General features: G+C 47.3%; 1 protein-coding gene across 2 annotated transcripts in view; it reads right to left on the bottom strand.

Annotated features, from left to right (window-relative positions):
• Nucleotides 1-453: 453 nt before the first annotated feature.
• Nucleotides 454-15,703, bottom strand: part of TCP11L1 (t-complex 11 like 1) — a 40,288-nt gene continuing 25,038 nt past the window's right edge. For both annotated transcript variants that reach the window (XM_026012769.2, XM_026012770.2), the window contains exons 6-10: nucleotides 15,462-15,598; nucleotides 13,244-13,440; nucleotides 9,954-10,135; nucleotides 7,732-7,904; nucleotides 454-4,351 (exon numbers count right to left, since the gene is read on the bottom strand). In XM_026012769.2, the coding sequence (XP_025868554.1) occupies nucleotides 4,149-4,351; nucleotides 7,732-7,904; nucleotides 9,954-10,135; nucleotides 13,244-13,440; nucleotides 15,462-15,598 (892 nt within the window). In that variant the 3' untranslated portion in view covers nucleotides 454-4,148. The remainder of the gene's footprint in view (nucleotides 4,352-7,731; nucleotides 7,905-9,953; nucleotides 10,136-13,243; nucleotides 13,441-15,461; nucleotides 15,599-15,703) is intronic.

The raw sequence follows: 15,703 nt of genomic DNA, 5'->3' as shown, positions 1-15,703 counted from the left end.
AAACCTCTAAGCCACCCAGGGATCCCCCTCTAGGGTTGCTTTTAAGTCAGAACCATTTCAGAGTAAATCCATCCATCCACCCAGCCATTTACTCTTAAAATGGTTCTGTTTAGTTCAGATACAATGTAAAAGTGGTGAAAAATGTGACTCGTGCTACTGACTCTAGACACATCTGATTTCAAACCTAAACCAAGCCTACACATCAGTCCTGGTTCTTTGGTTCTGCAGGCAATATAAACAAGCCCACACTAGGGCCAGGTGTAACTCAGTTCTGCCCTTTCAGGTTTCTGACACTTTCTATTCTAGGGCTCTAGCTATTTCAGACAGGATCAGTGAGCATTTGACAGATTAATAGAGCTTATTGAGCTTACAGTGCTCCTCCATCCCACAAAGTTGTTTTGAGCACTATGAACAAAACAGTTAAAGAATTCAAAATCCAATATAAATACGCAATTGCAAACATCAATGTGGTTCTTTATTTAGATTACGTTTTCAATTTAAATAGGAATTTCATAGCCCATCATCTGCCATCCTTCATTTGTTCACTCACATTCATTTAGTTCAAATACTGAGGCGAGGGTGGGGAGGAGTTGGTGGGGTGGCGGTGGAAGTAGGGAGAGGAGGAAAAGGAGGAGTGCAGCTTTTATACAGAAGAAAGTACAAGTCGTGGGACAGGGGAACCTTCCCTCCGGCCTGTAGAACGCACCGACTGAAGGGAGGCTGGGCACAGACACGTGTACAGACGCATGTACACCTACAGGTAGAGGGTTACATGCTCTCCTTGGTGGTTCACCAGGCGATTTATAGTCCTTTCCCATATACAGAGCATTCTAATACCCAGTATCCAATTTAATCCTCACAAGACGTATGAGTTAGTCATTTTCCCATTTTACAGATGAAAATGCTGAAGCCCGAGGGACAATGACTGGCCCAGTATCACATAACCAGTAAGAAGGCAACAGAGAGAAGACTCCAACCCACGCCGTCCTCTCAATCAGGAGCTCTGTGCACAATCCTACCGCAGGATGCTTAGCTCACTCAAATGAGACACATCACAGAATGTGAGGACTTGAACGCAATTTCAAGATCAAGTCTAGTCCTTTGACTTTAAATGTGCTGGAGGTCGGTCCTGATTTGCCCAGTTAGTACGTAACAGAAATGGGGTCGTAACTCCAGTTTCCAGACAGCTCCTAGCCTTTTCCACTCTACCACCCTGCCTCAAAAATGAAAAGAAATACAGTGTTCTCCATAAAAACCAGAGCGTGCCAGAAGCCACTGGAAATCAAGAAGCAAACACCTATTCCCTTCATAACTCATCAGGAAAGGTGGTGGCAGCAAGCCCTTTATTCCCAGGAACCCTAAGGTTTTGGAGAAATGAACATAAGCACCTCCACAAAAACAGAACTGCTAAGTAATCCATTAGTCGTCAGCCTGCATGTGCACAGTATACGCCTGCTGTGTCAGGCTTCTTAATAACTTCGAGAAAAAAAGCTTTTATGTACCTGCCTACTGCACTCAATCAGCAAGACATCCTTACTGGAAGTGTATTTACAGTCGGGTTATACGGTCACATAAACAGTCCCACTGTACAGCTTGCTTTAAATGTAACGAGACTTTGAAAAAACATCTATGCTGAAAATCCATCCATCCATCCCCCCACCCAGGAGCTGACAAAGTAGCAGTTCCTGCCTAGACATTCATCCATGAGACCATCAGATAAATCGAACAAACTAGCTATGATGGACCGAGCTCAAGGCGTTCAGTTCTATTCACAGTAAAGTACTACCGCTAAATAAACCTCGCACTTTCCTAAAAGATGCTTGTTTCCACAAACCTGTTAGGAAATCCTGTCGAATCCAATCAGAATGCATGACACAGAACCAGTTCAATTCTGAAGGATCGTTGATACGTATCTTGGAGGGAGCACTGTAAGAGGGGGCGAGGGGAGATGTTCAACAAACATTTCCTGAGTGGCTAAATGAACTAAATGAATTTTCCTGGCCCTTAGTGATAATCCTATGAGATTCCAGGAAGAAAGTAGCTCCCCTACTCCAGAGAACAACAACACAATTCAATATGAATATTGTGATTCCGAACTTTGCCTCCTTCATTCTTGGCTTTGCCACTTGGAGAACTCCACCAGTGGACACTGAGGTAGTGGGGGCGCATGAGGGTCTGTGCAGGTCCGCTGTAATATATACATCAAGATTTCCAATGGTCCAAACTTAATGTTGTCGATTTAGGAATTCATGAGGGGGGAAAAAAACAAACCTTGTAAAAAGTCAATCCTTATAAAAGAAGGCAAAAAGAAGGCTTTTTAAGATTTAGAAAGAATGACTACAGAAGCCCTAACTCCCCCACCCCCCACCCCGCTACGTACTTGGAGGTAAAGCTCCTCTCCTTCATTGTTGGCAGAGGAAGGCCAAAACCACAAACACCGAGGTGGAGGCGGGCAAGTGTGCAGGATGGGGGGGGGGGGGGGGGGAGGCCCTGGCGGTTCAGTCGGCAGAGCATGCGACTTGTGACCTCAGGGTCATGAGTTCAAGCCCCACAGAGGGCACAGAGCCTCTCTGCCTGGGAGGACACCATATGACCAACAAGCACAGCTGCCACAGAGCAATGAACTCCAGAAACACTTCCAAAAGTGACCTCACTTGAAGACGCTATTAAAGATGTGATTTTGTTCTTTAAAAGCTCTACTTACTGAACTTTTATTCCCTTCCAATGAAACCAGGGAAGATTTGTCCTTGAGTAAAAACTTTAACAATAGGATTTCTGACCACATAACACAGCACGTATTTCTGACTGCAAGTAAAAAACACCATTACAACACAGTTTGTAGCACGTATTTGGAACAATCACATCCCCCCGCCATAACCGTTCCTGCTCCTGAAGCTTGGTACCCCTCGCCGTGAGTCTACACAGTGAATGTTCCTCTCGCGGAGGCTGCCAAGCCGACCTGCCCCTCCGCAACCCCTCACCAGCTTTAAGGGATTCCTTGCATTATCTTAAATAATGTTCCAGCACTTGGAGTTCATGCTCGACTTCATGGCTCTGCTTCTAATATAATGTCCCTGTCTAAAACACACATCCACGCATACACACACACACACACCCATGCACACACACGCACACCTTTTACTTATATTTTTACCATAGAGGGTCATCCATCTGACCTCGACTACCCTTTCAGTCACAGGATATGTCAGGAATTCCTATCACTGAAGTTTCTCAAAAAATAGTGCTTCACAACCGGGGATTTTCTATGACTTCCTTATCCAAGTGAGCTTACACTCTTACTGTTATATCTGAAAACACTGAAATCTATTTCTCAAATTCAAATCCAATCAATACATCTGTGTATTGTATCAGAGCGAATTTCTCAGTAAAAACTTCAGACATCTGTCTTTTAAATTACACCAACATATATATAGTTTAAAAAAATATTTCCTCCTTAACTTTCAAAGCTTAAAAGTCAAAGAATCTCCTTTCTTCTAGATCCCAGAAGTCATAACTGCTGTCATCCAGGCTCAGGAATAATTCTGTATAAAAGAATAAGCTTTTTAAAATCAATTAAATCTCCTCTAGAGCAAAAGGGCTCCGGAGCTCTGGCTAGGCCAGGCAGGGGGATAAAGCCCTATATGGGGGCAGCCTGGGGGGCGGGGGACAGTAAGACTATGCATAGCCCTTCTAACACAAAATAGCTGGAGGGGACAGTGGGGGGTGTGCCAGAGAGGGGCAAGAGTCTCAACACCGTCATGGCTCGGTCTCTCATTCTCGGGTGTCCTAAAGAGAAAGGACCCAGGGGGCAGGAGAGAGGCCCCAGCCCCCTGGGAAAGACAAGACAGCTAGAATCAGGACAGCGTCGGGCGCAGACCACGGCGGTAGCAGAGCTACCTCAAACTCAGGATAACAGGAAGCTTCTTGATTTGTAAACTTGCACTCATCAATACAAACCTTCGAAACAGAATTCAGTGCGCTTTTCAACAACTCTTTTCAACAGTGATACACGATAATCTTCCTTTTGGAATCAGGGCTGTTACACAGAGATGTACTAAATAGCCATTTTCCAAAGCAACATTATGGTGGAGAACAGGTACTGGACCAGGAGGCTAGTACTGCGGCGGCGGCTACGGAGCGCGGATGCGCTAGGGTGGGACGAGGACCTTACTGAGGATGACATCGTAGTAGGGACTGAAGACCAGCTTGTTGTAGTTGACCAGGCGCACAAATTTAATAGCAACCTCCTCCAGCTCTCTCTGAACCGGGCCCAATCCCCCGGGTACCGTGGGCAATGGCTTCTGATGACCTGTGGCAAGGTAGCTCTCTAAGAAGATCAGGATTCGGGAATCTGTGATCCAAAAGAAAGCAGTCAGTTGTTGCTTGTTCAGGATGACTCTGCAAACCTCTGATGCTGCTTGGTTTTTAGCTTCGACATCCCCTTTCCATCACCCTTCCGGGAGAGTTCTTCCCTGCCCACCCCCTAGCCCGAGGACCCACAGCACTGAGTGCTTCTGAGCATTCACCCCGTTTATGACGTTTCCTCTCACACTCACGAGGCCTGGCCCCAGTAAGAGCTCAGAATACATTTGTGAAGGAAGGACAAATGCGTTAATCAATAAAAGGAGACTAGAGGGGCACCTGGGTGGTGCAGTCGGTTAAGCCCTCAGCTCAGATCACCATCTCTGGGTCCTGGGATCAAGCCCCACATCGGACTCCCTGTTTCATCTCCCTCTGCCCCTACCCCCTGCTTGTGCTCGGTCTCTCTCTCAAATAAATTAAATCTTTAAAAAAATTATTTTAAAAAAAGGAGACTGCAGTTTCAGTAGATTCTGCTGAGGAGAAAGACACACGGAGACCACCATGAGCCACTGCCGAAGAGCACATAAAAAATGGGGGGGTGGGGGGTGGAAGTAAAGCAGGAATTATAAATTCAAAAATGAGAAGAGAAAAAAGAAAATTCCAGCATTGTCGGTTTGTGAGCCTTTCCCACCAAACTGACATGTAAGAAGCATGAACTTCCTTCTTTCATGCCCACAGCAGGAAGCCATGGAGCTGTGGCCATTTGCAAGCTTATACTTCTTGGGAATAACTTCAGTTGGTGCTTTTTAAGTCATTGCTCTCTCTGATGCTTTTGCACTGTCCTCGTCAACCAAAAAGAGTATGCAAGCCACGCTTCTCACAAATTTTATTAGAAAAGCAATAGGGGCATTTATATAATCGGGTTCTTTCAAACTGCACCTGCCCTGTGGGACCCTCTCAGGTGCAAATGACCTATGCCCTTCGGACCCCAAGATATACTGACAGAGCAACTGCTGACCCAATGGGTCCATCACCTGTTTCAAAGTTACTTTGGTTTTCTGAGGTTCTCAGAGCTGGAAGCCTCACCTAGAACTAGAGATCCTCCTATCATTCCTACCCCAGGGCTCGTTTTTATCCCCAGGACAGTAACCAGTGGTCACTAAGCACCCAACATGGTGGGACACGGAGCAGCTTTTAGCCATCCGTCTGTTTACTGCATTTTTCTGCATCTCTACCAAGGTCAGTCATATTAATTTTGATGATCCTTATGTCAGCAACAGGCTCCCCCTGAGTGACCCACAGATGACATTGTGACCGAGCCAGGGATGGGATGAAGTAATTTAATTTTTAAAAAGTCTTCGGGATCCCTGGGTGGCGCAGCGGTTTGGCGCCTGCCTTTGGCCCAGGGCGCGATCCTGGAGATCCGGGATCGAGTCCCACGTCGGGCTCCCGGTGCATGGAGCCTGCTTCTCCCTCTGCCTGTGTCTCTGCCTCTCTCTCTCTCTCTGTATGACTATCATAAATAAATTAAAAAAAAAATAAAAAATAAAAAATAAAAAGTCTTCAATCTGGGATCCCTGGGTGGCGCAGCAGTTTAGCGCCTGCCTTTGGCCCAGGGCGCGATCCTGGAGACCCGGGATCGAATCCCATGTCGGGCTCCCGGTGCATGGAGCCTGCTTCTCCCTCTGCCTATGTCTCTGCCTCTCTCTCTCTCTCTGTGTGACTATCATAAATAAATTTAAAAAAAAATTAAAAAAAAATAAATAAAAATAAATAAAAATAAAAAGTTTAAGTAGGGATCCCTGGGTGGTGCAGCAGTTTGGCGCCTGCCTTTGGCCCAGGGCGCGATCGTGGAGACCCGGGATCGAATCCCACATCGGGCTCCTGGTGCATGGAGCCTGCTTCTCCCTCTGCCTGTGTCTCTGCCTCTCTCTCTCTCTCTCTCTCTATCATAAATAAATAAAAATTTAAAAAAATTTAAAAAAAAAGTTTAAGTAATCTCTATACCCAACGTAGGGCTCAAACTCATAACCTGAGATCAAGAGTCACGTGCTCTACCGACTGAGCCAGCCGGGCACCACAAAATTAGATGATCACTGTATTCCTCGATCAACCAATGAACAGAATTTTCCATAGTGCTACAGCTGTGACGATGAAGAGTAACAGCTAACACAGTAATCTTTTTAATAACGGCTCCTCTCCAGTGAGTACCTGCGATGCGCTGCGGGCACTCTGATAAGCACTCTATACATCTCCCGCCTTGTGGTCCTCCAGCAACCATGCAGGGTTGTCCCTATTATTCCCCGTAGAGATGAGGAACCTCAAGCATCTGGTCACCTGCTCAAGCCACGCAGCAGGTGCTTGTGGAGAAAACCCCTGCTCCTCCTTCACTCTCACCCCACATCCCAAACACTCCAGCCCCAGATGTGGGCGAGGGCAGGGGCTCCCCACACCCAGTGATTCTCTGCTACACCGGTGGGGTGTCCTACAATTGTACCACATCCCACACGTCGGGCTCAGTCCCGCGAGGCTGACCCCCTGCAACCTTCAGATGCCAACTGCGAGTAGCAGGTCCCCAGGACACACACAGCTCCTGCTGATTTGGCTACAAAGTGGAGGTTCCCATGATCCTCTCCCTTGGATTTTGATTATTGGCTAGAACAGCTCACAGAACTCAGGGAAACACGTATGTTTACTAGCTTATTAGATAATAAAGAATTTGGATACAAATGAAAACCAGAACAAGATAGGGTGAGGTCTGGGAAAGTCGAGGGCAGGAGCTTTTGTGCAGTTGGATACATCACCCTCCCATTACATGGATATGTTCCCCAAACCCCGTACTCCTGGGTTATTTATAGAGGTTTCATCATAAGCATTTCCAGCCCCTATCCCCCCTCTTGGAGCACAGAGGGAGTGCGACTGAAAACGCGGAGCTTCTAATCATGGCTTGGTCTTTCAGAGCCCATCCAGAGTCCTCTCATTAAAACAAAAGGCACTCTTATCACCCAGGAAATTCCAAAGGATCCCGTGTGTCAGGATCCGGGTCAAAGACCAATCTTAGAACAAAAGATACTTCTAGTGCTCTTATCACTTAGGAAATTACAAGAATTTTAGGAGCTCTGTGCTAGGAACGGGGGCGGGGGTGGGGTGGGGGGGGAGTGACCACTACATATATTTTCTATTACGTCATAGTGCTGAAGCAGGGTTGTGAACAAAGCCTGTGATTCCTAAGTCAGAGCTCCCAGAACAATGACAGCTTCCTGGTCACTTGTCCAAACCTCTGGGTCGCTCTCATTGCTGGGAATTACTCACTCTCCTCACTCATCAGCACTCACAACCTATCAAAACCTTCCAAATTTCTTCAGAGGGGCCAGTCTGCCAGCCCCTCCAAGGGCACATCCCTGCCGCCCATCTTCCCCCCAGTCATACCCATGATCCTGCGGATGGGGTCGTCGGGATTGGCCACAGCCTGGATCTGGCCCTTGAGCACGGCCTCCTTTTCCGCGGTGAAGGGAGTGAGCCCACACAGGGCAAGGCAGCTGCTCACCTCCAGGCAGACCTTCTCCCCGATGGTAGTCAGGGCATCCTTCAGATGGAAGGAGCTTGAGAAGGGAGAGGAGAAGGCAGGGAAGAAAGAGCCGATAAAGTGCACGTCTCCCCCCACTCAAGCCAAATAAGAGCCCAAGCCCTGAGAAGAGTCACCATCACCCATTCACAGAATGACATGTTCAAAGACAAAATCTGGGGCTCTCTTCTCTGCCCCCGCCCTTTCAGGCTGTGCACACTGGACTCAGGGGACTCCTGCTCTCTCTGCTGGAAAGGACACCGGGAAGGGGAGGACTCAGGCTCTCCCAGCACTAACAACCCCAAACCCAACTGCTGGCTAGCATCTGCGTGCTGCAAGAAGCCTGAACCCAGAATTTGGGAGCTGTGGGACAGGAGCAGGAGAGGAAGTTTTCATTGGAAACCCTTCTGTCCCTTTTTGATTTTTGAAACATGGGAATGTATGAACTAGTTTAAAAGAATAAATAAAATTGAAATCCCAAAGTTAAGAAAATTAGCACCTTGATTTCCCAGAGTCCTAGGGCTCTCCTAGGGTATCTATGGGGAGCCCTCCTGCTGGTGGGTTTTCTCTAAGGCCTTTGTCCTGGACCTGGACCCTTTGTACAGTAGAAGCAGTGAGAGCAAATGTGAGAGCCCTGGGACTCACTGCTGGTACCAACTCTGCCGACCCAAGTGCCAGGGTGGACCCAACAGTGCAGGCCTGGACTCGTAAGGAAGTGCCAGACAGGCCCCCTTATCAGTAGCTTTAGGCAGTGGACAACCAGGTCTGCTGGGGGTAGGGGGACCTCGGTGACAGCCCAGGGATGCCCCGTGCAAGGGCCTCAGATCAGCAGCCCCCTCCTGGCCTAACACCACATGTGCACACACACCTCATCACACTGGGCATGTGCATGTCTTGTGCGAACTTGGCAAGAAAATTCCTGTTTGGGGGACGCCCGGGTGGCTCAGTGGTTGAGCGTCTGCTTTGGCTCAGGGCATGATCCTGAGGTCCTGGGATCGAGCCCTGCATCAGGCTCCCTGCAGGGACCCTGCTTCTCCCTCTGCCTGTGTCTCTGCCTCTCTGGGTCTCTCATGAATAAATAAATAAAATCTTAAAAAAAGAGAAAGAAAGAGAAGAAAGAAAGAGAAGAAAGAAAGAAAGAAAGAAAGAAAGAAAGAAAGAAAGAAAGAAAGAAAGAAAAAAGAAAAGAAAAGAAAAGAAAAGAAAGGAAAGAGAAGAAAGAAAGAAAGAAAGAAAGAAAGAAAGAAAGAAAGAAAGAAAGAAAGAAAGAAAGAAAAGAATTCCCGTTTGGTGACAATGAGAGTGTCTGGGGACATTCTCGAGGAATCTTCTGATCTGGACCTTGGCAGATATGGTGTTTACTTATAACCATTAAAAAACATTCTACATGCTGTGAACCCATGAACCACCTGACCAGATGTCTCTGCAGGAGCAGACCAGCAGCTGCCCCTGCACAGGTGTGGGTCCATGCTGCTGGATCAATCTGATCTACTTCTACACAACACAGAATGGTCACAAGGAATGTGCAGAGGGCAGGAAACTGTCCACAGCCTGGGGACTCAGGGGGGAAGGCCACCTGCTTCTTATAGGACCTTTCCCTAGGGCTGTGTGGTCCAAGCTGTTAGCAGGTTGTGAGAACAATTCAGTGAGTAGCAACTGGTTTTTTTTTTTTTTAAAAGTTCTAAGAATCTGTACTAAGCATAGAGTAAGTTTCACTTTGTGAAGTTTCTATTTCAGGCATGTGTGTCTTTGAAGTATGTAGCAGGTCACAACGGAAAAGGAATTTCCTCCTGTGAGTCCTGGTCCTAAACACGTGAAAGCCACTCTCCTAGAGCCTTGCCAATCCTAGCATCGACTGTAACGCCATTCGTATGAAACTGAATAAATTCTGCTGGGACGAGAAAACCAGGGAGCAAAGGCTTCTCTCAGTTCCTGGAGAGCAGCCCCGGAGTCTCCCCACATCGGGAGACCTCATCCTAGTCTGCGTTCTGCTACTGCTGCCTCCCACCTCCCCCTATCCCTCCCAGCCCCACCCCCACCCCCTAACCCCCACCCCACCCCACCCCCACAGCTTGCGGCCACTTACGGCAGATGCATATCTGTTAGCAGAATCTTCACGATCATCTTGAGTTTCTCAGCAAAGTCAGCCTGGCTGGAAATTCCTGGGGCTGCCATGCTGAAAGAGACCAGCAACACGGCCCCCAGGATGGTCAGCTGCTCCAGTTGGAGCTGGAGTTCTTGGAAGCGAGCCTGGTCCATCAACACGGTCTGTAATGGATACACAGAAATGGTCCTTGAGCTGGAGGCACAGGCTGGCCAGCAGAGGGCGGTGAGGCCACAGCTCCCACACGTGCCTCCTCAGAATCCCTCAGCATTTTCTAGTCATTTCAGAGCTTAAGGGAGTCTGCGTGAACCACCCTTCCACCTCAGAGCCCCTTTTTCCTTCAGACTTCCATAGAGACATTAAGGACAGGAGGCCCACTCTCACTGAAGTCTCTGCTTGTGCAAATTTCTTCAACCCTCTGAGCCCTCTACGAAGTGAGGACTCCTGCTTCACAGGGCGTTGTCCTTGGGATGGAAGACCAGGGATAGAAAGTGGGCTAGCAGAGCCAATACTCGATAACTAGGAGTTGTATTATTAGACAGGAAAGAGTAATGAGGTAGGAAGGGAGCCGAGAGACCAACTCATCCCAGTTGGTCCAGGGCTGTGCTGGCTTTAAAACTGGAACTCCCGAGTCCTGCAACACTTCCACCAAGGCCTGGGCAAAGCAGCCAGCCAGTCACCCCAGCCAGAGCACCCGGAGGGAAGGAGGGGAGAAGCTGCTTGAAGGGAGAGCCTAAGTTATTCACCTTGGTGTCCCCCTCAGTATCTAGCACAAAGGAGGCCCTAAGAAGCGGTAAGTAAATAAAGAACATGAAAAAGAAATGGTAAGTAGGAAAAGGAGGAATGACAGATAACAAGCCAAAGCCGCCCAGAAAGCAGGGAGTGAACTTCCACGACTGCATCCCCAGTGCTAGACACCTGTGGGTCCCACCAGGCCAAAGCACCCCCATAGGTGGCGGGTGGAGGGGCGGTGGGGTGGGATTAGGGAAAGAGCACTAGAAAAGCTGAGGAGTTATGCCTTCTGATCAGAATTTTTACAGGTGAACCAAATAAATGTTAAGGACCAGTCTTGCTCTAAGAGACTGACACACCAAAGCAAGACATTAACAATTCAGGGTCTTAGCCCAGAATTCTTCTCCAGGAGTAAAAACTACCTTTGAAGATTCAGGATCCTCTATTGTTCAACAGAGATGCTGCGGCAGACTGAGCCTCTCCCTTGACTCCGCTCTGTTACCCAGCAGCATCCCAGCTTTGCTCAAGACTGGAGTTTAGGATACACAAGATTTCCAACGATCAATCCTGAGGGTAGATGTCCGTGTCCAAGGAAAACACCATCTCCCCCACAGCTGTATTTTAAGAGACGTCAGTCTGCAAACTGCCCTCCAGGAGAGAACATGCCACTCTTCAGAAAGGAATCCTCCCTCCCCCACCAACCCTCAACACAACACCCTCTTTAAAGCCTCCTTTGGCACAAAACGGGGAATTCAGGGGCAAGAGGGAAGCCTTAGGCTTATAGTGTCTTGAAAGGAAAAATCAGGAACTTAGATGAGAAAGATTCAGAGAAGTAGCAGGTTCTGAGGCTAGAGATAAAAAGCCTGAGTGCCCTCAAAACTGAGGCGATGGTTTACACACCAAGCCAGCACGCTGCAGACAAGATGACCGCAATCCCTTGTTAGTCATCTGCTTAACGGACCACTGCAGTCAGAGGTACTTATTGTGAAGAAGTTTTACTTTTTTTTTTTAATGCTCTATGCGGAATGGGAAACTATTATTTAGATAAAACTGAAAAGCAACATCACTGTCATGGTTTTAATCGAGATGTGTAAAACAGGCCAGCAGCTCAGCAGCACAAACCGGAAGCCCCACACGCTGCTGGGGGATGGGAATGGGATGGGGCCACTGGGGGAGACCGCCTGGCAGCCCTTCCAGGTGTTACACTTAGAGCCACCACATGACCCCGTAATTCTCATCCTCGGGATTTACCCAGGAGAACTGAAGACACATGCCCCCACAAACACCTGCACACATATGCTCAGAGCAGCACAATTCACAACAGCCACAACGTGGAAACCAAAACGTCCATCAACTGAAGAATGAATCAACAAGATGTGGTACAGCCATACTCTGGAATATCGCTCGGCCTTAAAATGAAAACGCTGACACACACAACATGGATGAGCCTTGAAGACAATCTGCTGAGTGATGTAACCCAGACACAAAAGGACAAATGCTGTAGGATTCCAGCCTCTGAGGCACCCAGAGCAGTCAGATCCAGAGACACAAAGTAGAATGCTGGTTGCCAGGGGCTGTGGGGGAAGGAGGAATGAGGTGTGTTTAAAGGCGTTAAGTATTTAAAGATTTTGAATTTGTGAAGATGGAAAAGTTCTGGAGAAGGATAGTGGTGATGGTGGCACAATCATGAGAACAGCCTTAATGCCACTGAACTGTACATTTAAAGATGGTAAATTTGGGGGCACCCGGCTGGCTCAGCTGGTGGAGCATGTGACTCTTGATCTCGGGGTTGTGAGTATGAGCCCCTCGCTAGGTGTAGAGCCTACTTTTAAAAAATTAAAAAAAAAAAAAAAAAAAAAGGATGGTAAATTTTGTATTATGTGTATTTCACGGTAAAAAAAAAAAAAAAAAAAAACAACTAAAAAAATGAAGTCGAGTAGCCCAGGTGGCTCAGCGGTTTAGCGCCACCTTCAGGCCAGGGTGTGATCCTGGAGACTCAGGATTGAGTCCCACATCGGGCTCCCAGCATGGAGCCTGCTTCTCCCTCTGCCTGTGTCTCTGCCTCCCTCTCTCTTTCTCTCTCTGTCTCTCATGAGTAAATAAAATCTTTTAATAAAAAAAAATAAAAATGAAAATAAATGAAGTACTGATACATACTACAACATGGATGAACATGATGCTTAGTCAAAGAAGCCAGACACAAAAGGTCAATATTGTAGGCTCCCATTTATAGGAAACATCCAGAGTAGGCAAATCCACGGAGACAGGAAGCAGATTAGTGGTTGCCAAGGGGGAAGGGAGGGAGGAAAGAGTAGTGACTGCTAATGGGCACAGGGTTTCTTTTTGGTGTGACGAAAATGTTTTGAAATTAAATTGTGGTAATGGCTCTGTAACTGTAAATAGACTAAAACCCACTGAATTGTTCAATTTAAAAGGGGAGATTTTCTGGTAAGAGAGCTGTATAGTAACAAAAGTATTATTTTTTTAAAGTTCTGCAGCACAAAAAGAAATGAGTGGTTAGACTGCTCTGGAGCACCTACTTCGGGGAAAGGTTTCTGCAGGTGGTCCCATTTCAGAAGCTTCAGGTAGGCATAATTCTGGACAGCCACAGGATTTGGCATGGGACTGTCCTCAGAGCTAGTGGCCCCTCCCCCAGCTGGCAGAGCATTTTTATACTTCTGATTCATAAGGTCATCTGCGGCTTCTTCCAGCCATTGGGTGACAAAGTCCAGGGAATCTGTGAAAAACAAGGCTGTGAACATTACTATGACACTCAGGAGGGAGGTTTCTCGGAATGACTTTAAGGAAGATCATCCTGAAGGTGTGGTATATATAAATATATAAATATATATATAGCGTATGGACTTTGGAATCAAATAAAACTCAGTTTAAATCACAGTATTGCCAATTACTAGCTAAGGATTATCAGATTCCTAACAAAGAGATGTACAATACCACCTCACTGGCAGTTCTGGGGATTAAACAAGATAGTGAATACAAAGCACGTAGCCAGGCCTTGCCCTCTCCTGATGGTTCAACAGACCACCCTCTTCACTCCCACCCGGACCACCACAGGAGACAAAGCTGGGAGCTCTGAGGACTCCAGCTCAGTGAGACGCAGAAATTCTTGCCCAGAGACAGATGGGATGAGACACTGGTGACAGTTTCCCAGTGTAAAATATCCTCCACACTGAAAAGGAGGCCCTTCCCTTGTCTGGATCTTAGCCTCCCAGCAAGCTGGTTTGCTTTCAGCCTCATGGGGGTGAGCTCTGGCACCCATACGACGTGTCTTCGGAGGCATCTGGAGCACTGTCAATGGGAGCTCAAGTGTCTTTCATCTGCCCTCATGCTCTCCCTCCTTTTCTAAGCTGAGAAACACACCATGGATTCTGAGGAGCATAAGAGAAAGATGAGGTTTTTTATCCACATTATGGGAGGTCTCAGAACTGGTCCCTCTGACAGGTCCCAGAATGTGCTGCAGCTCTGCTGGCGAAGGCCACCTTCCAACCAAGTGGGCAGCCAATGGCATGGCGGGTGTCCACTTTTCACCGCTGCAGGACGCACCTCCGCCTGCACACTGCACACTGGTGGCACAGACGTCCTGCTGGGCAGCTGTACCGGCCCTTTAGCCTTCTGTAGGCAGCACACTCCATAGTCCACCTGCTTTTACACATGAGGAGGAAGTCTGAGAGCAACCGGCTTGGGGAGTGCAGCAGTCCTCTGCTGCACCCGGGCTGCTGGCACCTGATTCTCCCATTGAGGCTCTTCCATCGCAAGACTGAAGGCCTCCTCAGAGGCAGGACAACACCGGTTGAGAAAGTGCACGCAGTGGTCAATCAGTTCTGGTCAAAATTTTCTCAAGATCAATTTCCACATCTGTAAAATGGGGTTAAAATGACAGGGTCTCCCTCGTAGGCTTCCAGTGAGAGGTTACATATGATAATGCACATGTAGCCCTGGCACATGCCTCGTGTGCAGCATCAGCCCGTCTTCTCCTGGTACTGTTTCTTCTACTCCACTCTTTCCTGACCCCTCCTGGACCACCTTGGCTTTCTCTGTCTGCGGCTGCATGAACACCTGCTCTGGGTGCAGCATTAACAGCTATTCTGGTCAGGCAACAGGATCTAAAAAGAGATTGCCATTTTCATCTTGGAGTTGCCAAAGTTAGAGTCTAAGTGGAACTCGTAATAAATTGGAATCAGAGACTGTAATTTACCCAGAACATCAGCTGTCAATGCAGAACCCCCCTAAAAACACCCTAGAAATGCAACCCAGGTTTGGATTCTATGATCCTGTTTTCCTGAAGCTGAGAGGCTTACAAAAATGAGACTTCTGGGTATAAAACCAGAAGGATTTTCTGCAATATAAAATGGAGGCAAAGTAAAATTCCTCATTTACCTCAGAGAGAGGGGCAAGTGAATTAAACAGTCACAAGAAGTCTGTCATGTTTTTTTTTTTTTTTTGAAGTCTGTCATGTTTTAAAAAATCAAGGTCAAGCATACAATTTACCCCAAACTGGGGTTTTCATCAAAAACCCATTTAAGACCTCTTTGTTCTTTTAAATTTCTATTCTTATATTCTACTTGTTTCTCTTGCTTGTCCATTGTCAAGTCCAAAGTCTTGTGCTTTTTGGTCTTGAAATTATAACACTCTCAAACAGAATTTTAGCTTTGTTTTGAGAACGGTATAGTTGTGCAACAAACTACAGCCCTGAAATGGAAAAACAGAGTGCAGGACACCACAAAGCATTAGACGTACTTGGCTGCTTCTCCAAAAGCTGCTGAAACTTCTTCCTTTCATATTCAACTGATTGCTGCATGAGATGCGGCCTAATGCTAGTGACAGCAAAGTTCGCCATGTCCACTTTCATTAGGTCCAACACAGAAAAAATTGCCCTGCGAGAAAGGGGAGAAAAGCATTTAGAACTGGGCACTTGTAAAGGAAGTGCTGTTTTGAGGAATGAGGGGAACAGATTTAGAAAGGCTTTCCATCTCAGAGAG

Source organism: Vulpes vulpes, chromosome 5 (genome assembly GCF_048418805.1).
Source record: "Vulpes vulpes isolate BD-2025 chromosome 5, VulVul3, whole genome shotgun sequence".
Classification (NCBI taxonomy): domain Eukaryota; kingdom Metazoa; phylum Chordata; class Mammalia; order Carnivora; family Canidae; genus Vulpes; species Vulpes vulpes.
This window is presented reverse-complemented; position numbering and strand designations above follow the sequence as displayed.